At 33.8% G+C, this 22,656-nt stretch overlaps 1 protein-coding gene across 4 annotated transcripts; it reads right to left on the bottom strand.

Annotated features, from left to right (window-relative positions):
- Positions 1-1,501: 1,501 nt before the first annotated feature.
- LOC127845833 (uncharacterized) lies at positions 1,502-21,186 on the bottom strand. Of its 4 annotated transcripts, none has more exons than XM_052376992.1 (10): positions 21,071-21,186; positions 19,005-19,061; positions 10,168-10,188; positions 9,682-9,762; positions 8,690-8,740; positions 6,479-6,526; positions 4,629-4,694; positions 3,964-4,035; positions 3,541-3,579; positions 1,502-2,142 (listed from the first exon to the last, which is right to left on the bottom strand). In XM_052376992.1, exons 1-10 carry the CDS (start codon positions 21,084-21,086, stop codon positions 2,132-2,134), a joined length of 462 nt encoding a protein of 153 aa, XP_052232952.1. In that variant the 5' UTR covers positions 21,087-21,186; the 3' UTR covers positions 1,502-2,131. The 4 variants fall into 4 exon arrangements, with proteins under 4 accessions (XP_052232952.1, XP_052232951.1, XP_052232953.1 ...); XM_052376991.1 differs by having other exon boundaries at positions 19,005-19,085; positions 21,071-21,183; XM_052376993.1 differs by having other exon boundaries at positions 4,000-4,035; positions 19,005-19,085; positions 21,071-21,183.
- Between the last annotated feature and the right edge of the window lie 1,470 nt (positions 21,187-22,656).

Here is a 22,656-nt window from a genome sequence, read left to right as displayed (position 1 = left end):
AAATATAACAACAGAACTCTCCAAAGTATTCAATCGTTTTGCGTTGCAACGCTTTATAATTTACTGGTTGTTAAGTCATTAAAAGATGCATTTAATGGATATCTTAGAGCATGATAAATGTTCAGTATTACAGTTTCCTCACAAATATGATAACTACAACGAAAATTTGCGAATCTGAAACAGTTTTTTTATTTTGTCAATTTTCCAAAACGTGAAAAGGCCCCTTTAATAGGATGATGATGATGGTGGTGATATGTAAATCATACTTTTAATATGATTATGATGTTGTTGTTGATGATGATGATGCTAATGATGATAATGATGACGATGTTGATGAAAATGATGAAAAGTCTTGCATTTCAAACTGACAGCAAACACCCGGCTTATTATTATGCACACTTAGTCCAATTATATGTTAGTTTCACTAGAAACTGTGACTTGTTATAATACTAAGTAATACAACAACTGCTAATAATAATACTAATAATAGTAATATAATAATAATGAATTAGTTGACAGCAAAAACCCGGCTTTTTATATGTCTAATGAAGTCGCATTAAATATAAAGAAATGAAACTCCAGCTGCTGGAGCAATATAGTCGATTTACTATTACCAGATCAGTAGCGTAATAAAATTGTGCAGGTGAAAAACAATAAATGTTTTGATACTTTTTTTATATCACTTTAATACAATAATACCTTTGCTTCGTGCTAAAGCAACAATTATGTTTTAAAATACATACAATATCAATTGGGAAGCGGACAACGAAAACGAGCGAGGCCTGGTATTGTAATGCGCATGGGGGGGAGTTAGGGGTCGGGTTTGGGTTAGCCTTATCCCTAACCTTAACCCGACCCCTAACCATAACGCAGGGTTATCTCTCCTATACCAGGCCTCGCTCGTTGTCCGCTTCCCATATCTATTTGTGGCACGTTTTTTTCACATCGGAATTCATACATTAACGGATCACTTGTAGCCATAACGGATCACGTGACCAAAACCACTCAGGGGGGGGGGGTCTCAAACGCTATTTGAACTGTCAAAACATGAAATTTGTACTTGTATGCTGTGATTAAAACATTATGTAAAGTTGACTTGCTAATAAACAGTGTTTATGTCGGGCTTATATAGTATGGTAAGCAAGCAAGCGGAAATAGACATAGCAAAGTATGCACTACACTGGTTAACCCCATTAACCATTTCAACCTGGCCCATTTTATCCACACATGGTAGTTTTATTCCATTATTAACATTTGCTATGTGATGTGATTTTGAATGGATTATCAACAGGTCAACTTTGTTTAAGCAGCACATACGTGGGTTTCTCCACAGGTGAGCTAATTTAGAGAAAAATATATTGTTTCACTCTGAATTATTTGTTTAAAGTATTCAATATATCCAAAAGATATGGATAACTTATAAAACATGGTGATATCTAATCATATCTTATCTTCAATATTTAATATGAAACAGTGTAACACAAAAAACGTGAATATAACAATCTATTGAGATGATTTATTGAAAAACTCAACAATATTTGCATACAGTTTCATAAATGTGTATACCGGTATAATCAATCGGACCACAATTAATTAATAATAAATCATCATTCATTCATTGACAACAGTAAACTATATGCAAGCAAAACAAAACTTACACAACTAAACACAAGATCTTAAAATACCATCACATGATACAAATATATCAATGTAAAAAACATCAGATCATACAAAATATATATCATATAATTATATTTAAAATGCTGACTGATTGAAACACGTACATGTTACAAATAAAAGCATTAAATGACGGATTTGAAAAGTTACACCATTTTAAATAATACATTTTTAAAAGAGTAATGTCTTATAAAAATGCTGCATGATTTAATGACTTAACATGAATGACTCAGTTGAAGAAAAAACTGAAAGCTTCAAATGATTAAAGACTTATGTCTTATTGAAAATGCTGCCTAGTAAGTTAGGCTATATGCAAGATATGGGTTAACAAATAATTTTTATACTGATGCTTAAATAGTTTGAATTACAGTCAATCATGATCGTTGCTGGAATGCGTTGATGTTGATGGAAAGTGCTTGAGTTACTGGTGGCTGCAACTAAACCCTTAGCCTCATTAGTGGCTGCCTGAAACAGACAAATATATATACTTTTAATAATCAATAATAATAGCTTTGTAAAACATAAATTATACCCTAACACTTCTCAGTCATGTTCAAGGACAAATACCTCAGGGATGTTTGGGGATGCAGAGTGTCCTTCACATCTTCATGGTGATTACATATTTGAAATTTCAATTCAATCTCTTTGGAAATGTGAATGAAATTCACTATACATACTATTAACATTTTATGGCGACAACCAAACAAGAGTTTATTTTAGAAATATATTTACGTTAAACAGTAAATGTTGATGCTGTTAAAACATTTAATAAGTAGGCCTACATTGGTATCATACAAACATCTGTTGTACACATGCACTATTGGTCTTTTTTTAGTGATGAAAACATTTTCAATCAATAAATCTATTGACTGTAATGCATTTTTATCCCCGCCGAAATTGAATTTCGGAAGGGGATATATTAATTGTCTCCGTTCGTCCGTCTGTCCGTCCGTCTTTCCGTCCGAAACTTTGTCCAGAGCATAACTCCAATGGATTTACTTTAATCTTAGAATATAAACTGATGGCAACTAGGAGAAGTGCAGTGACCAAGAACCATAACTCTATCTTTCTTAGTTTTTGAATTATCTGCCTTTATTTAATTTCAAAGTAAATTTTTGTCCGGAGCATAACTCTACATAAATTTACTGAAGGAATTTACTTAAAACTAAAAATATAAACAGATGGCAACTAGGAGAAGTGCAATGAACATGAACCATAACTCTATCGGTCGTACTTTGTTTATTATCTCCCTCTATATAATTTCAAAGTAAATTTGAGTCTTAAGCATAACTCTAAATCTACTGAAAGGATTTACTTGAAACTTGAAATATAAACAGATAGCAAGTAGAAGTGAATTCATATATTTGAGTTAATAAATGAATTAATAAGGTTATGTTTATTACCTTAATTTATACAACAGGTAGTGTCGGACAATAAATCAAAGTGGAATGTATACATTCATGTGATTAGAAAATTAGCGCAATTATTTTGGTTATTGAAATTGCCCGATGGTTAGTGATGTCAATAAATCTAGGTTAAAGACTGAACGCCGAAAACCGAACGCTTCTGCGTGTTTTGTAACCGACACGTAAGCCGAACGAAAACACCACCCCACACAGCATGAGGTTTTGTAAAGTTTTCTTGTGACAGAGACCAATGCTGGTGACCAATCTTAATCAGATCCTTAACTTATATTCCCAACATTCCGACAGCGCAGATGTCAAATTACAAATTTTACACTAATAGATTTAAGAACATGTTAAAACAGTGCATTTTAACACAAAAACTAATTTAAATTTATTAACTGCCTATCAGTAGTGAGCGAAAAAAGCTTTGTTGTTTGAAACCGGTTTTCATACAAACCTATTCCTTCCAGGCCACCTTGTGAACCCTCTAGTCCTCCTGTTAAAAAATTAAGGCTTGTATTAAGTTTACAACACATTTTTACTTTACGGTAACCGGGTATATAATTGTTACTTAAGGTAAGATTGAAAGCAATTTTTTTAAACTATTAAGGTCTTGTGGCAACATACTGGCGACAAAACTCAGTGGTCTAAAGTTCAACCTCACGCTAAACCATTAGATGATACCTTTAACCGATGTTCAGTGAATTTGGTGACACACGGTCGTCTCATAAACGATATTTTGAAGTATTCACAGTATCCCAACTAACAAGTCCTCAAGCAACGATGGTCATACAGGTTTTCCTGGTGCTCTCGATGAAAATGTACAACACGCAGCCAATACAAGCTAATATCTTTCCTCTATATACTATTGTTCACTCACCTAGCCTATTGCCAATGTTCAGTGGTCTGAACTCACCCGAGGCATGACCCCTGCCTCTTCTGGCGTCTTCTTCTGTTAAACAGTCAATGTTAACAGTTTACCTCATACATTAATAGCATAACCATTATACATATTAAGTACCCAATAAATGTCATTATCACACTGACAAGATATTTTCTAATGCACTTATATTTAGAAAAAAGAGTAGAATAATTATGAAGAAAAATCAAGATAATTTTACACATTTAATGCATGAAACATGTGCTTGAACAAATCCGATTATGAACATAAGACATAATTCAAACCATTCAATTTTTTTCTATTCGAGTCCACAAGTATCTGGGGAATGTTGACAAGCTAAACAATCAAAACACGTTTAACTGATAGGGGAGTAAATCGCTGAGAGGAATATTTAATGGTCTGTGTGTATTTGAAAATTATACGATTTGCGTAGCTTGATTACCGTGCTACAAAACACACATGAACTCGTGCATATGTTACATATATAAGATAACATTTTAGCATTCGCGTAGGGTACCTATTTTGAGTGACCAATTATATGGCATCGTTTATGCGAGTGCACCGACTCGTTTGAAAAAAAGAACAAACAATATTGTATAAAATAGCAACCTATAGGTATTCAACTAAAAACTTGCTAAATTTACCCATTTCCTTCAAGCGAACACTCAGCTTAGCATCTCCTAGCCCTGTGTCGTCGTCCGGGATTTCCTCTGAAAGGACACTCCTATATTTTATTATAAAGGGTTACTTACACTCGTTATTACATTAGTTCCGATCTTACACTACTTGTTTTATGCTGCCTATATATGATAGTTTTAGTTATTGCACAGCATTTTAGGAGCAAGGTATTGCGTTGCCTACACATGGCGTTGTTCTATTTTACACTCGTACTACATTGAAATCTAAACAATGAACAAATTGATTAAGAGATTAAAAAGGAATGAACGGTACAGGCATATATTGTAAATATTGAAATTGATTACACAATTGTTCAACTATTTATATGAACCTTTACACAATTTTGAGAATACGTATATGTAGATGCCACGTTTATAGTATAGTCAGTGAGTGAATATTCTTGCAACTGGGCCATGTAAGGATCACAATGTACGACACAAACAACAACACTGTATTCGAATACTAACAAAACGAGAAAATACATTGGTCGCACTCAAATAACATTCAAGTGAAATCGATTAACATACTTCAATTTTGTATTTTACCCTTCTATATAGATCAACGTTACTTTAGTTTACCATACATGTATGTTGTGTCAGGCATGTACAAGCTTTAACATGATCTGTCTTTTAGATTGGAGAACGTATGTTCACTCATATTTTTCTCCTATGTTTTCTGCTTCGTCAATCTAAAAAAACAATTAAAGTTAAAAACAAGTGTGATGTTAATAGGGTAAAATATTGACATTGAAGAAAACAAACCCGTAGTATGTCATTCTATAATTAAATCGGAAAATTTTATGTCATCAAATAACACATCTTAAAGTGATTGCGATAATTAACTTATACCAAATACTACCGAAAACTGTTTTGGCGTATACTTGATCGTAAATATTATTAAATATATACAACTTTGTTATACATCGTTGTCGATACACAATATACACGTACCTCTAAATTTAATCATACCCTCAGTTCCTACAATGTTTCACATCAACATTAATACAACATTGTTGTGGTTTAACACACAACAAATGGGTAAGCCTCTGAACAACTATACGTTGCATTTAAGGTCTTGTTCTGTTGATCATTTGGGCCGTGCCCTGAGAAAAAGGGTAAAATGCATGTTCGTAAAGTGTCTTTCTTTTATTAGCCTGTGCAGTCCGCACAGAATAATCAGGGAGGACACTTTCCACTTATATAATTTCCGTTTCTAGAAAGTCTCTTCTCAGCAAAAGCAAACTTAGGCGGAAAGTGTTGTCCCTGATAAATCTGAGACGATATTTTACGCACATGCTTTTAACACCCCTTACTGAGCGCGACTCAAATTAATTTTTATTTCTTTTTTTTAAATCACATAAGAAGAATAAATATTGTTTTAAAATGTTTGCATTTACCATAATTTAATCAGACAATGTAAAACAAGACCTGTCTCCATAGGATGACATATGCCCCCGATAAACGCTTATAAGAATTTTTCGAAACTTTAACGCAGATTTCGAACCCTAAACTCGGACCCTTAGTTCAAGGTCATGGTCAACGTGGTCAAAATTTGTATGCGTATGCAAAGGCATTGTCCATATGCATACTAAATATGAAGGTTACATTTGAAGCGACATAGAAGTTATGAGCATTTTTCGAAACCTAAACGCAAGGTGCGACGGACAGACTGACGGACGGGCAGTGCGACAACTATATGCCCTCCTTCGGGGGCATAAAAACACATTAAATAAACATTTTATTCTGAAACAAGTATAACTTAATGAAGCGAAAAATAATTAAAAAATCAATTGATCACATCTGATAAGTATTTATACCTCTAGGTTTCGCCATCAACAATTCAAGGGCGATGGGCTTTTCCTCCTCTGGTAAAAACATATGTATAAATCATAATAATACATACAACCAATTTATAAACACAACAATAGTTTAGACAGCTTTACACGTTTCAGCTATTACAATTTTCTAAACTAATGTCATTTTCTTTGTATACATTACAAATGCATTCCAAATGGTGGCGTTATCGCATTACTTGTCATATGTTATTTTACAAGAATACAGTATTAAAATAACCTAAAGCATAGGATATGACGGGTTAAGAATTAATGTGTGTTTTCAACATCTAAACTGTGAAAGTGTCCGTTAAGCGTCACATTTCATACACCGTTTTATGTAGTAAAAATATTCCTTTATACCAATTAAACAAGAGCTGTGTTTGTGAAACACAAAGCCCCCTACTGCGCTTTGAAGCCGCACGGCAGCAATTTTAGAAACAATGTTATATTTTGATTGTTAATGTCACAGATACCTTGACCTTTGACCTAGTGACCTAAAACAATGTTTGCTTGTAGATCACAATGAGATGCATGCACATGTAAAGTTTAAAGAACATAGACCCAAGAGTTTTCATTTTTATGAGCAAGGTTAAAGTTTTGGGACAGACACACACATACAATGACAGACAGACAGACCAAAAACCATATACCCCCGATCATTCGAACCGGGGGAATAAAAAAGTTGTTAAAACCATAAATAAGCTTGCTCATTTTCAAATAAAACGCTTTGTTATAATGTGTATTAAGGACATGTACACTGACGTTGTTTTGAAGATACATGTAAGTGCCGATATTGCTGAATCCAGACTGATACAAACAGCGAATATAAACAAAAATATAAATGTCACTTTATAAAACGAAAGTCATTGACTAAATCATATTTACTTTTATGAGAGGCGTCACAATTTTATTCACTACCTGTAAACATTATTTAACGATTGTATTCAAAACAACAACAATAAGTCAATTTTTAAATCTAAGACGCATGGCTTTTGCTTCTTAACTTCTTAAAAATCGTTTGTTTTGCATAATTCAATACTTGCTGGCATATTTGTTGCAGGTATTAAAGGGACCATCAACCAGATTGACAATCAAAGAAAAGTTCTAAAATACCGTCTCTGTTTACAATTAATAGTTTATATTGATTAAAATATCACGACTGGTATATTACTTTACTTTTAAAAAAATATTTTTTTAGTATATTTGATAATAAAATATCGCGATGTGAAATCGAAAGTACATCGCCAAAATAGGTGAAATAACAATATACGCACTAAAAAAAGAGAGTAGATTGATCATTTTATATAAATAATATATACAATTCACTACGCTTGCAAAATTTGCATTCCTGGATTTAGCATGTGACGATGATGATCAATCTACTTGCGTTATTTATAGTTAATTGGTAGTTACCTGGTACACATACCCAGTAAAATTGTATTACCTAATATACTGAAAATATGAAAATTTAACAACTATTTCAAGTACTGTAATATACAAGTCGTGATATTTTAAAACAATAAAAACTAATACTTGTAAAAAAAAACGGTATTTTAGAGAAATTTTTTTTTAGTCAATACGGTTGATGGTCTCTTTAATATTCAATTTTTGATGACATTTCTAAACTATTTGTAATTCATCTAATGCTACCATCTATACTTCAAACACAATGGGCATATTGAAACTGTAGCAAAGAAAGCGGATAATTGAAGCCAAATCAGACAGAAAGGTCCATTCATTAAACAGAGAACACCGATACAGCTTTAGAGAAGTCAAAAAGGTATAGGTGTACATAAAAGTAAGCATTTAATGACCAATACAATTCCGCTGATAATAATTTTACGAAGAAAGAGTGAATAATAGAAAATAATGTTCACTCGGGTACTTGTACATGTTAACCCTTTACCACTTAGATACGTATTTTGATGCATGTGTAGTCCCTTATAAAGTTACATTTAATTAAAGACCTTCCTTACTGGATTCAATGTTTAAAGGCTTCATTTCTAACCCTTAGATACTTTAGATACTAATGAGAAGCAAACAGCATAAAACCTAAACAGACTGCGAGTTACTCGCAGACTGTTCTGGCTTTATGCTGTTTGCATTTAGCCATTTTAACTTTGCTATAAAGTAAGAAAGGATTAATATGTATCAGCTTATTACACAATTAAACATGAAATCAACTTGTGTCACCTGTCAAGGTAGGTTCAATCATGGCTTTGAGAAGTGGTATTGTATCATCGCCTTCAATAAAAACGAAATGAAGCATGCATTAAAAACAAATCCTGGCCTGAATGCTGACCAGTTAGATAATTACGCCAGTGTTTTTTTGTCTATATGACACAAGCTTCACCTAATACTTGCATGATAATTTAAAAGTTAGAAAGTATTTGCTATATTTTATATGAATGTGTATTAATTGGTGAAAACCTCAATTACAGCCAACACAACAGTTTAGTTGTAATATCATTAGTTTGAAAATTTGATATGTTTCAAGATTGTGAAAATAAACAAGAGTGCCAAACTGTCACAAGATACGCCAATTCGAAGGTTTTGGACACCATGCTCAATGCTTGAAATGCACTTAGTGGAATCGAGACCTAGTTATTGACCGGGCATGACCCACATTTGAACTTGACCTAGATATCATTTAGATGCAACATCTGACTAAATTTGGTGAAGATCAGATGAAAACTACTTCAATTAGAGATCGGACATCAAGCTAAATGCTTGAAATGCACTGTGACCTCGTTTTTGATCCGGTATGACCCATATTCGAACTTGACCTTCATATCATCTAGACACAACGTCTGACCAAATTTGATGAAGATCGGGTGAAAACTACTTCAATTAGAGCGGACACCATGCTAAATGCTTGAAATGCACTAAGTGACCCCGTGACCTAGTGTTTGACCCGGCATGACCCATATTCAAACTTGACCTAGATATTGTCTAGATACAACTTCTGACCAAGTTTGGTGAAGATCGGATGAAAACTATTTGAATTAGAGAGCGGACACTGCTGTCGACGCCGCCCGACGCCCGCCCGCCAAGGTTGAAACTATAATACGTCCCGTTTTTAAAAACGGGCGTATAAAAAGGTTTTAGTTTTAGTTGATATAAAACATTTATTCGTGTATCTTACAATATCCCATTAAAGTTGATGGTTTTGTTCGGTTACTTACTTTGGGTTGTTGCACCTAAACGCTGTATTTCTGCGAACATTTTTGCAGTTTCTTCCAATGTTTCCTTGTTTGCAGATTCGCCTGTACTTTGTAGAAATGTGAAACAATTGCCACAATTGTCATGTAGGCATTCATGATTGCATAATATGAAATAAATATGTTTTCGCCATGAAACAACAGTTAAATATTGGCCATTTGTAACTAGCAAAATTTATACATGTAATCATTTAAAAAGAATACACCAAGAGACAAAGATTGTTTTGTATTCTTATCAATCGGTAAATAACTAAATACACACACGCTCGATGAATATACCATATTAATGATTAATAGAAAATTAATGTAGAAATACAACATCACATGTCCTTTAAAATACAGGGACAATAAAGACATAAGACTCAGGAATACATTATAACACAAATGAATTACAGGGACAATAAAGACATAAGACTCAGGAATACATTATAACACAAACGAATTATTTACCTTCTGGGTTTGGCGTCCCACCTGTAACAGAGGCATAAATGATTTGTATTAATAATTTAAACTGGGAACTCTGAAACTTTGATCGTTATTCAGGATAAAACCACTAGCATGTAACACTTGCATCCGTAATATTTATATTGATGAAAATGATTACTAACCCAACAAATAAATACCAATATGATACACAAACAATAGGGATTTCAATTGAAGCAGAATCCTGCTTTTTGATGCGAGCATTTGCAATTTTGTCGCTTTTGACTCTTCCAAATTATCTTCTTTGCATCATTTTGATGCAAAGGTTACCATGAAACTAAGATAAAATATATGCTTTATAATTATTATAGAAAATGTAGTTTTTTACTTATGGGTAAGCAAGATTAACTAAAAGTTATACAAAGCTATATTTTCAGAGCAATCAAATAATATCAACAAACAAAATATCTAGTTTTCAGTCTTTTGACCCCTGAAAAGTTCATTTGACCCTTTAAAATGTCAAGCACAGGGTCATTTGACTCCTGGTTTTCAAAAACTATTGAATACATTATTTAATTTTCTGAATGCAACCATATTAGATACCTATTGAACAATTCGATAACTAAGCTACAGTACCATTGAACTACATCTTGACAAACTAGTTTGTACCTTCTGCTCCGTTTGCTATATGCAAAGTCCTCGAACCTCCTATCGGTCTGGAAAGCTTGGTTGGAGGTCGAAACATTACATAGAACTATTACTTCTGCAGTGCTTTGTGAAAAAGGGGTTAAATGCATGTGCCTTCAGTGTCGTCACAGATTAGCCTGTGCAATCCGAACAGGCCGCTTTTTTGTTGACAGTCTCTTCGAAGCAAAAACCCAGGTTAGGCGGAAACAGTCTTCCCTGATAATCTGGGACGAAACTTTACGCACATGCATTTTACCCCTTTTCACAGAGCATGGTCCAATTATATAAACCGTGGAAACATTTTTACTTCTCAATCCATGACAAAACAGTGAGACACTTTTCCCATCGCTAAAAATGTTAAAAAATTACTTTAATAACAATTTTAACATATTGCTTCTTATGAACAAACTAGTTTTGTAACCGAAACTTTATTTTACAAGTCCTTGGTTCGGTGCCCAAACTGTAAAAGGCATGGATAATGTGTATTCATTGTGTAAACTTGAAACTCTGAAATTTTGATCGTTATTCAAGATAAAACCAATAGCCCATAGGCTTTTCAATCGAAGTATTTGAATTGTTGAAATGTATTATTAAATAAATGAATTCATTCCACTATTATATACAACAACAAGAGCTGTTATAAGCATTTTTCGAAACCTTAACGCGGACCCTACATTCAAGGTCAAGGGGAAAGGTCTTGTCCATATACACATGCATACCAAATATGAATGTAACATCTGAAGCGACATGGAAGTTATGAGCATTTTTTCGCTACCAAAACTCAAAGTGTGACGGACAAACGGACAGTGCGATCACTATATGCCCTCCTTCTGGGGCATCAAAAAAGTATATTAATTTGCCTAATACCCAAATGTTATATATGTCTTGAACAAATGGGTATCTTTTCTACAGTATCAGTGGATTATGCTTTCACAAGCTCTATTTTTGTTTGGCTAGTTGTACAGCCCTTTACGGGTAGACAAGCAGCTACCCGTACGGGTAGACAAGAGGCTACCCGTACGGCTCTGTTTGTATAGCCTTTCCTATGGAGATTGTCTAGCTAGCCGTACGGCTTATAAAGTAAAGAAATTTCATTCAGCGCTTTTACTAATAAGTTTGTTTAGGCTCATAAAAGATACAAAATTCTTCATCTTTTACGGCTTCCTTTCATGTAATACGGTTGCTTATTTGATTCATTAATTAGTCGACGTTCCTAATTAAGGTGTGAAAAGCTGTTTAAATGAGTTGCGGCATCGATATTATTATTGATATTGTGAAATAAAATGACGGCAGCCGTCAAAAGTAGTTCTCAGAAATTAAGCTACACAAATAATTTAATTCGGTTTATAATTTGATTCTATAATTAGCCGATGTTCCTATGTTAGGCGTGAACACTGTTTTTAATTAGTTGCGGCATCGATATTAAATCTAAATCTATCAATTTATTTGTCATTTATATCACTTGAAAATAAATAAAATAAACACATCAATAACATGTTTCATTAAATTGATAGAATTTCTTCATATTCATGAAAATATGTTGCTTTGATACTTTTTAAATTTTTCCCCAACAGTAAAAGACACGGCCATTTTCAGGTAATATAAATATTGCTTGCATGAAACCATGTATTTATCCATTGTCTCAAAGATAATTAAATTAATTTTGTAACTCAATTTCTGAGAACAACCTTTGACGGCTGCCCATTGAATTTCATAATATCGATGCCGCAACTAATACTTTTTATATTATATACTTTATAAGCCGTACGGCTAGCTATACAATCTCCATAGGAAAGGCTATACGAACAGATCCGTACGGGTAGCCTCTTGTCTACCCGTACGGGGCCGTACGGGTAGCCTCTTGTCTACTCATATGGGGCCGTACGACTACCCACTATTCGTTAACCAGTTCCTGTCCACTTTTTGCATTTTCGCTGCAAATTAAACATTTCGAAAGACACATTCCTCTATTTTAGTGCTTTGAAAGATAATTTGTTTATCTACAATTTGAGTGCTTCTTTAATGAAATCGAGAATGTATTAGTATGTAAATTATACATGTGAACAACGCACCCGATTTATCCAGTTGCGATCCAATTCGACCAATTCCGACACGCATATGTATTGTTAGATGTGCGCTCTCGGGGGTCATCTAAAAGTTGTTTTTGACTGTCACTTTTGACAGTTTGTATACAAACAGGTATAGAAACCTTGTAACTAAATGTGGCATAAAAAAACATTGTAACGCAATAATTTTTAACAGTTAAATTTCTACCAAATCAACTGCTTGTTGACATAAAACTTTCAATGGTATTTTTTACTTATTACACAACATGAACCAAGATAAGCATACACACAAATGCAGTCAAATTTTTTGGTACCCACATACTGTCCTCCAATCAATTTGCAGCACTAAAAGGTTCATAAACAATAACAAAATAAAATATATATAATAATTAACAAACAAGACATATGGACTAGCATGTTCATTGAATATATTATCATAAAACAAAGTTTGCATATTTATAAAATTTTGAAAAAATAGATAACATAAAATAAAATATAACTATTATGCACAAACAGCAGTGCCTAAAAAAGGTGCAATAAAATAGTGAAAAAAGAGATCTTAATACAAAATAAATTTAAATATTATCCACCAAACAGCAGTACCTCTGCATATAAATAAAATAGTGCAAAAAGAGATCATATTATATCTAAAATGTAAATATCCACAAAACAGCATTTCCTCTGCATATAAATAAACAGCAAAAACCGATCATAATACAAAATAAATGTAAATATTATCAACATAACAGCAGTACTTCTGCATATAAATAAAATGGTTCAAACAGAGATTATATTATACAATAAAATGTCAACAAAAGTAAGATATTTTAATGAAAATTAATGCAATAATCATCCTCTTAATGACATCTTTGGTCTTATGCTTCACAATGGATACCCTGAACCTGAAACAAGTGTGTATTGATCTACATGTATTTATTATTACTTTCATTATTCAACAGTTATATTCATAACATAACGTTCTTCCATGCTTTGTATAGCAGATTGAACAAGTGCAACAGTTTGCTCAACACAGTTAGTTTTTATGACATATGTACATGGTATTACGACACCACCACCTTTCTCATTGGGTGCAGGCAAAGGAGGGAAACTTTGTGTTGGTTCTCCTGTCATCTTTGCAAAAATGTTACCATTTTCATCAAGTATTTTTCGAAAACATCCACCTTAACCCCTTGGAACATACCCAACAGGGAGTCCAGCTACATCACTTTACTTCAGAAAACGTGCTTCATCAGTCTGCATGTCATAGAGTTCTGATGAAAAACACTCTAAATCCGGAATCCAAACTAAACATGAATCATGATCATGGATGTTCCCATATTCCCTATCAACTATAAGTAAAGGTTCCTTTACTTTTGGGGGTTTAATTTTGAAGAAATGATATCCTTTAATTTCTAAATTATTTATACAGACATCCTGTTCTGTAACATAGGTACTAGTAGTTGCTACAGGATGTTCTTGTTCTGTTGTTACCTGAAAAAAAAAATCAACATTATTTTGTCAAGGGAAGATTTCATATAAATCATATTTAGTGTAGCCAATATGAAATCTTTACATGCTTTAAGTCTATAAGGTATTAAATGTGTTAAGACTTCTGAAATGTTGCGGAACGATTTAACATGGTCTGCTTTAAGTGCAAACTGCTTTTGTCATCTTGCCTTATTAAATAACAAATATTTTTTATTATTCCACAATGGTTTTACATAACTTCTGCTGCAATAATAAATTCAGCAAAATGTATCAATAGGTAAACCATTTTCTAAATGTAAAGCTTTATTGTGGCCATTGGTTATAGTACTAGATTCTCCTCTTGAGTTCAAATCTCAATTCAGGAATTTTATTAACATGAGTGTTTGTTTCCTTACAAACGTGTAACAGATTCTGTTACAGAACCATTGTTGGTTTTAAATCACCAATTTTTTAAAACACCAATTATCACATAGGCAGACCATTCATAAGGAAAATATCAATAGGATCAAATTCTTAAATTATGTACATTCTGGACAGCAGGAAGGCTCTTCAATTTCGACATATATCTCCTCTGAACAACAGTCAGTGTGTATCCATTTCTTGCAAAAGTCTCAATTCACCCAAGTTCTTCCCAGTCCTAACTCCTCATCCTCTTTCCATGAGCAACCACAACCCATGCATGTAGCATTATCTTCATCACTCTCTTCATTATGTTCTATAACTTGTATTTTAGCAGACATCTTAACAGGTTTTTTGTTTTTTTCCTGGTGTTTTGATGATTTCCCTCCGGCAGATGTCATAAATTTGCACTTGTCTCTCTTTTCTTTTTCAGCTATCTTTTTTATTTTCGAGAGCTCCCGTAAAGCCATTGTTCTCACACTGTCAGATGAGGTTAGATGGTGTGGAAGGGTATGTACTAGCCTTCTTGGTGGCAACTTCTTGGGTTAAGCTGCTTTTGGCAGTACAGTTGCCTCAAGCAGTACTGGCGAAACTACAGAAGTTAATGGACTCTCATTTCGATTAGAACAAAAGATTGTTTGCTCATTTACTGTCATTGCAGCACTGGCTAGAATATCCAATCCTGAAGCTGTTTCAGATCTTAAGGAAGGAATCTGGACTTCTCTTGCACACTTAAGTTTTTTGTACACATCGAAACATTGGGACTGGCCAGCAATATCATACCCTTCATGTATTCGCTTTTCATACTTCTGTCTTGTGGGTGTAGACAATGTTTTTTCTAAAGCACTTAGGGCACCTTTAGCTTCTAACTCCTCCTGAGAGTACTTAGTTGGCTTGGAGTTGCTGCTCTCTCCAGTTTCTTCATCGCTGTGAGTGAATATCAGTCCAGGCTTAAAGTGTTCATCTCTGATGAAAGTACTATCAACAGGATTAATTCCAGATGATTTGAAACTGTTCACCACTGTTAGTGGTTTGTAGAACATCGTGAAAGCCTCTTTCAACTTTTCCGAAAATATTTCCTTCCCTAAGGATATTCCAGGGTGATTTCGTGTATGAACCCTTGCAACCTGGTGCCACCCCTGCTTTAGTGGGCCAAATACACCCTTGTCTAAAGGTTGCATGAGATGAGTTGCGTTTGGAAGTATGCTATAACGCAGAATGCCATTTGCTTATATGGCTGCTCACACTGTCAAAGAGGAGCACAATTGGCATGTCTTTACAAGCATGCTTGTTGAAGTGCTCAAGAAATGCTTCATTAGCAACAGAATCCATCCAGCCTTTCTTTGTATAAACTATGTGACTGCCATTAATTCCACCTGTCAAGGGATTGTAGCCTCTAGGCCTTGGCTCAGGATACACTAAAAATTGAGGTATCATGGTTCCATCCGCACAGCCAGAGAACATAACTGTAATTCTCTCTTTACTATGTCCCCCGGAAACATGTGGGACAGAAGTGTTCCGGTTACATCTTGCAGGCCCAATCACTTTTCCAGCGTCGCTAGCCATATTGAATCCTATTTCATCTGCATTGTAAATACAGCTGGGTTAATGTAGTAACCCACTTTGCACTAGGAAGTCCCTATATTGAGAGTACCAATCATCAAATGCCTAACTTGTCAGTTTTGCCCTACTTGCTTCTAGTGGTGTCTCAGTTCTAATTTCAACAATATGTTTATTCCTTTCCATAAATTTTCGATACCACTTATATGATGGGCGTCCATTAACAAAGGGTGTCTTCCGTTTTTTTTCAGCACCACCGCTTGCACAAAGTCTAGAAACTCTCCAGGCTTTAGACCTTAACCCCTTTCTGCCATTTCCTTCAACCATGTGGCAATCGTCTCTTCCTATTTCTTATTAAAGGCAGGTGATGGCCCATTTCTGCTGTCCAATAAAACCTCCCAAGACAACTTCCTTCGCAGAAAACTTACTGAAACCGCATGGTTTTCTGCTGCTTCCTTATTGAAGACTTCTTTCCCTCAACATCGAAGATGGCACGTCTTACACGAATGTTCTTGGCTGGGGATTTGCTTCCTGCCCCATATTTCTGAAGAAAAAAATAAAGTTACAACTATTAAAACTGGTTTTATATCATTTGACCCAGTCGGCTAGTGACAGACCTAGTTTTTTTAACGTCACATCACTCATATTTAACAAAGACATTGACCAGACAAAATTTCTGACCAAGTTTCATGCAGATTGAGGCAAAAAATGCTGGCTTCGATAAAAAAATGTACAATATTTCTTTTCAAATTTACCATGTGACCTAGTTTTGGACACGAGTGACCTAATTTTGAACTTTTTCCAAGATATCACTTACATAATTATTGAGATTGATGAAGATTGGGATTTAATAGTGGTATACATGTATTACTTAATGTGTTGGCAACGCATTTATACAAAGGAAAGATAAAGGCCATGACCACAAGCTTAACTTTGAAATATTGTGCTAAGGTCAGCTAAAATGTCATTCATAGAAGCCACATGTTCAATTCTGAATAAGGTCCACTTTAATCAATTTGATAATCTACTGGGATGCTTTTAAGCCATTTTCCAGTGCTTCCAAACAACTCAATATTAGTCAGCATATATGGGTGAAAATTAGGTAATTACCCACAAAATACTTAATTTTAAACATTTCATGACATACCCTTTTGAGCTGGTTTGCTTCCTTTACTGCTGGGCTGCAAGGAGTGACCTTGTTCTTTATTTTCCTTGTCATTGCCTACTTAATTGTCTTACATCTGAAAACAAAAAAGGATTTAGTCCTAAGCAGTTACATTCAAAATCAATCACAAGATTTTTTCAGATCAAAGTGTAACAAGGGACAAAATTGTCACAAAACCAGTTTTTCAGTTTAAAAAAGTCCATTAATGGCCATTTTTGACCTTCAAACTCAAATTGTGACCTTGACCTTGGAGATATCGGTGTAATTCTTTCGCGCGACACACCGTCTAATGGTGGTGAACAAATGTGCCAATTATTTTTTTAAATCTGACAATGAACGACTAAGTTATGACTCGGACAAGCTTGTTCCGTCCGCAAGCCAGCCCGCCTGCCGACATTCGCCAATCTAATAACCAGTTTTTTTCTTCAAAAAAACTGGTTAATAAAATATTATAAGGACAAGTATAAGGACAGTAATGGGCAGGGTATTGTTCAAAAAACTGAAATATAGTATTATGTAATTGGTGTCTCCCTAGAGACCGGGACGTCATGGGTTCAATGCCCATTTAAGGGAAATTCTTAAGATGTCCCCAATAGACACCTAGTACTGGTTCTAGGCCCAGGAAACAGACTCGAGAGCATTTCAATTTGTCTGAGGCTTTCGATGAAATTGAGTTAAAATAAATAGGTTTAAACTAAAATGAATTATTATTGATACTGAAAGTGTTATTTAAACAGGGGAACACTTTAATAGTGTGAACATCTGTTGTGGAAACGACCTTTCTGCTTTGAAGGGACATAAGACAACAAAAAACCTTACACACAATTTTAATATTATTTAGTATTGTTTTCTTTGAATTTCTTCTTTACAGAGATTCTAACAAATTTAGCCCCCTTTAACACTAAAACACGTTCATATAAATGTTTAATTAAGCAAGGAAGACTGAAAAAATACAACAATTACATAGTCTGACAAAAAAGTAATAAATAACAAACATGATTGCTCAAATATTAAACTGTACCAATACTGAATGCTTTGAAATAATCCCTTGCGAGGCGTATTCAGTGAGCCGAAAATGATACATGTATATGGTATCAAAAATAACCTATTTGTTGATTATTTGTCAATTATTTTTGGTAAATTGAAAAGCAGGTTGATAAAATACACAAAAATGCATACATCAACCCCAAAAAATGTTCATTACCTGATTTAGATTACCAAATTTGAGTTTTATTTTCGGGACCATGCGTTTCGGAAACTGGCGGTTCATCCGAATTGAAGAATGCTTGTCTGAAACTTCAAGCCCCCAGCCGTCACGATTGTTTACAAAATTTCGGAAATCGACGGATTTCAGAAGAAAAAGGTTCAAACTTAATGACTGAATTTTTTTTTTCTTCTTTCTACACTAAAATTTGAATATGAGTCCTAAAATATATATTTGTGTACCGGAACTGGTCCTGGTTTGGAACTGGTTCACTAACTGCTGCCTTTTTGTTTACCTTCTGCTCCGTTTGCCATACCAGCAAAGTTCTCGAACATTCGATCGGTCTGGAAACCTGGATTGGAAGTCTCAAAGTTACCTATAACAATTACATTGTAATGTGAGCTATCACATTTCATAATATAGACCAGTTGACGAGTAACGTCACGCGCACCTGCAAATATTAGACTCCACCCACTGGTTGGCAAAAAGAGGTGAAATTCATATAAGCGCATATAGAGAAGGTTGAACTAATCATCGTTTTAATGATAATCATGCACTATATCTAATATAATTTTACTAACTATTTCTGAATAAAACATAAGCGTGCAAGGAAATGCATTTTTTGAACGATTATATTGTTGTTATTATTTGTTTTTACTATAAACGAACTCTGGAGTGGAACACAATATACGAGCGCGGTATGCGGTTACCATAAAAATCTCTACTTGGCACATCTCCGCGACCATTTTTTAGATAAGAAATTCTCTGATATTGAAATTCTTTCAGAATAAATCAAATTTAATGAAATAAGGATGTAAAAAAAAAAAGCAAATAGATCGACTTTATGTACGCAACATATAGTAACTGATTTGAACATTTGTGCCTGTAAAAACTTGCCTTGTTACACATTAAATAAATTCTCTTGATAAATGTAATAGTTTTTATTTAATTATTCACACCAGTTTTGACACTCTTTGTTGCAGCGTTTTAACCCGGTGTTTTATTGCACCTTTGTTCATCATAAAGCGATTATCTCGTTATGATCGAATACTGTCCAAACAATTACAAAGAACACATGGTGTCATAAATCCAGGGACCTATTCTTGGGCCCCTGCATAAACCACATGTGGCATACAAGTGTCTAGTAATTAAACACAATTTATGATACCTCCATGTCATCTCTTGGCATATTGAGCGATCATCTAAGCAAAATTGTAAAGCCGAACATACGAAACAGTTGCTTTTAGAAGATATTTGTCGGAAATGGATTAACAGGAATTAGTGTATGTATATATTAGCCTGTTTAATCATAATAATAGAGTGTTAATAACTATAAATTAAAAATATTGTGCAATTTCATTGCTACACAATTAACGTATTTAACGAGTACCGGCAAATGTAAACTCGGCTATTATGTGTTAAGATTGTACGTTTCTGTAGTGTACGAAATGACAACATGAAAACAAGCAAACAACCAAAGGGTAAAACATACTTGCGTAAAATAAATTAATATATAGATTTATTTATCATAAAATGTTAGATTGTTATCACTCCTTATCACCAGTATAGAGAGTGCACGCAAAGACAATTTAATTTGCTTAATATGCAGTTCTTGTTTTTCATATGTATGCTAAACTTTATGATATTGTCATTCGATGGAAACGAAACGGTAATTCATTCAATGGAAAATAAAATTACTACAATGTTTATAAATTGTAATGTATTCCGCTTTTAGGGCTTCGTTTTATAATTGATTAAATGCCCCTCTTACACTATCGCTCGCTTATGAACAATAACAATATCTACACCACTTATAATTATAATCAAATTAATGTATGTGTTATTATCTTTGACATATAATTTACCAAAATCATACAATCACAAAGAATAGGAAAGAATATTTATTGTTTTGTTTTGTTGGATTGCCAGTTTTTAGCCTTCCGACCACGTTTACTCTTATGTTAATAACTAATTCGTATTTTATACAGAGGAAATTATATTTATGAAAATACATTTTTGGTACTAAATATTATATTTTTGCACTATTATTTAAGAGTTTTAATATTTATTTCTGATTTTTTTTTATCGTGTTATTTACTAAACAAACGACATGTATACATGTTTTACGTTACTGTAACCAGTGTTTTTTGCTAACCAGCCAGTGCGCATGCGCGGAAAATCCCGAATGCAAACAATAACATTCAACTGGTCTATTGTTCAAGTGTTTGCCTAATAATATTGTTTTAATGTTTACCTTTTACTTCCGGGTTCGCGGATTTCAATTCCATCAGTAATATTGTTGTTTATATAACAGTGACAAACGTTGATTACATATATAAAACGAAAGTCAAGGAGTAATACCTTTAACCAGCGTCATATATACGTAGATAAATCCTTTTTGTATCAAGTAACTGGTCGTATGTTTATTCTGCACATTTTATTTTAATTTTCTATTTGCAATGAGTAGATAATCTATGTGTTATTGTTGGTCATTGTAAAAACTATGCCTTACAAGAAATAGGTTAACATGCACCTGAATTGTTGTTCTCATTGTTAAATATTGTTGTTTGATAAAATAGTAGGATACTATTGATATGCTTAGGTATTTTAAAGGGTGTTATTTCTTACTCGGAAGATTTGTGTACTTTGTACTAAGTGTATTTGTAGCTTGCTTCCTATTGGTAAATTACTGACATGGTTCTTGTTTTTGGTCACTTGTAGTGACGTCATAATTTTTGTAAGTTCTCTGACGCGTTCTATAAATACTAAGGGCGCTGAGTTTTCGGTGCTTTTTGTCATCATCTAGGTCAGGTTCAAGTCATCGTCCAGATATCATTGAAAGTATGTAGAATTTTTTTATCGGTTATTTTTTAAGAACAAGAACCTCTAAATTGTACAAGTTACTTATTAATATTATATCTGTACGCATTTGGGAATCTGAGTTAACTCATACTAGTTTGTTGTTGAAATAAATGTTATGAAATATTTGTTGGTTTTAATTGTAATTAGATACGGCGACGCCGACAACTGTTCGTCCCGCGGTAGCACGCTACAATATTTAAGTTATTAAAACATGTTTAATTCTCATGATCCAGGAAAACACATTCGGACACATTGCCCTTTGCTAAACATTAAAAATGTTTTTTAATAACCATTGTTTCTTAAATTCATGTGCAAATAAGTTTCGTAATTTAAATGAACTTTATTTTACAACACTATGTTCCGACTTTCTTTCATTGATGTTTGAAATTCTTTGGTTGCTGTACTGCGCCAATGTTGATCACTATCAATAAAAGTATCAACATGAATCATGCAATAGTTATTTTCAATGGGCAATTATAAACCATGCGAGTTATTTCTTCGTACATGCTTGGCGTTGATGGAGGCGGTATCGGGGCGGTTATTTCACCTGTGTGCGTATTATTTCAAATATGAATTAAAATAAGAAATAAACTTGACTTTTGGCTAATATTTTTTAAGAAGTCAGATTATTAAAAAAAAATCTGATAACAGTGACCATAGCATTCCATCGACTATAAAACGATATGACTTCTTGAGCATGTGCTGATAAGGTACTGCACAACTCTTGGTAAAAGTTTGTGTTTTATAAGCGTTAACACTTCAGATCTTGATTTTCTTGATTTTATTCCGGAAGCATAAAAAACCAAAAACCTAACAACACTTACAATGTTTTATTTTTTACCCATGAAATCAGGTGTCCGGGATTGCAAAATCGCCTGTGTGTGTAATATTTATACATTTAAAAAAATCGGTATATATGGTATATTTAAAAGTTAAATTATTGAAAACATTTGGAGACCTAGATCTTTGAAATTGCCGGCGAAAACGGTGAATTCCGTACGCCCCCCCCCCAAGACGTTCCTCCCCAGACGTTTCCTCAAAAAACGTTTCCTCCCCAACGTCCCCCCTCCCATTTTAGTTCTAGT

Source organism: Dreissena polymorpha, chromosome 9 (genome assembly GCF_020536995.1).
Source record: "Dreissena polymorpha isolate Duluth1 chromosome 9, UMN_Dpol_1.0, whole genome shotgun sequence".
Classification (NCBI taxonomy): Eukaryota; Metazoa; Mollusca; class Bivalvia; order Myida; family Dreissenidae; genus Dreissena; species Dreissena polymorpha.
Note: the sequence above shows the minus strand (reverse complement) of the source record. Positions and strands in the feature narration are given on the sequence as shown.

Excerpts from the sequence above, each read along its gene's own strand:
- LOC127845833 (XM_052376991.1), bottom strand. Across the intron at positions 4,036-4,628 it reads TGTTCGCTTGAAGGAAATGG|AAGAAGACGCCAGAAGAGGC; the intron begins GTAAATTTAGCA and ends ACTGTTTAACAG. Across the intron at positions 3,580-3,963 it reads GAACATTGGCAATAGGCTAG|GAGGACTAGAGGGTTCACAA; the intron begins GTGAGTGAACAA and ends ATTTTTTAACAG.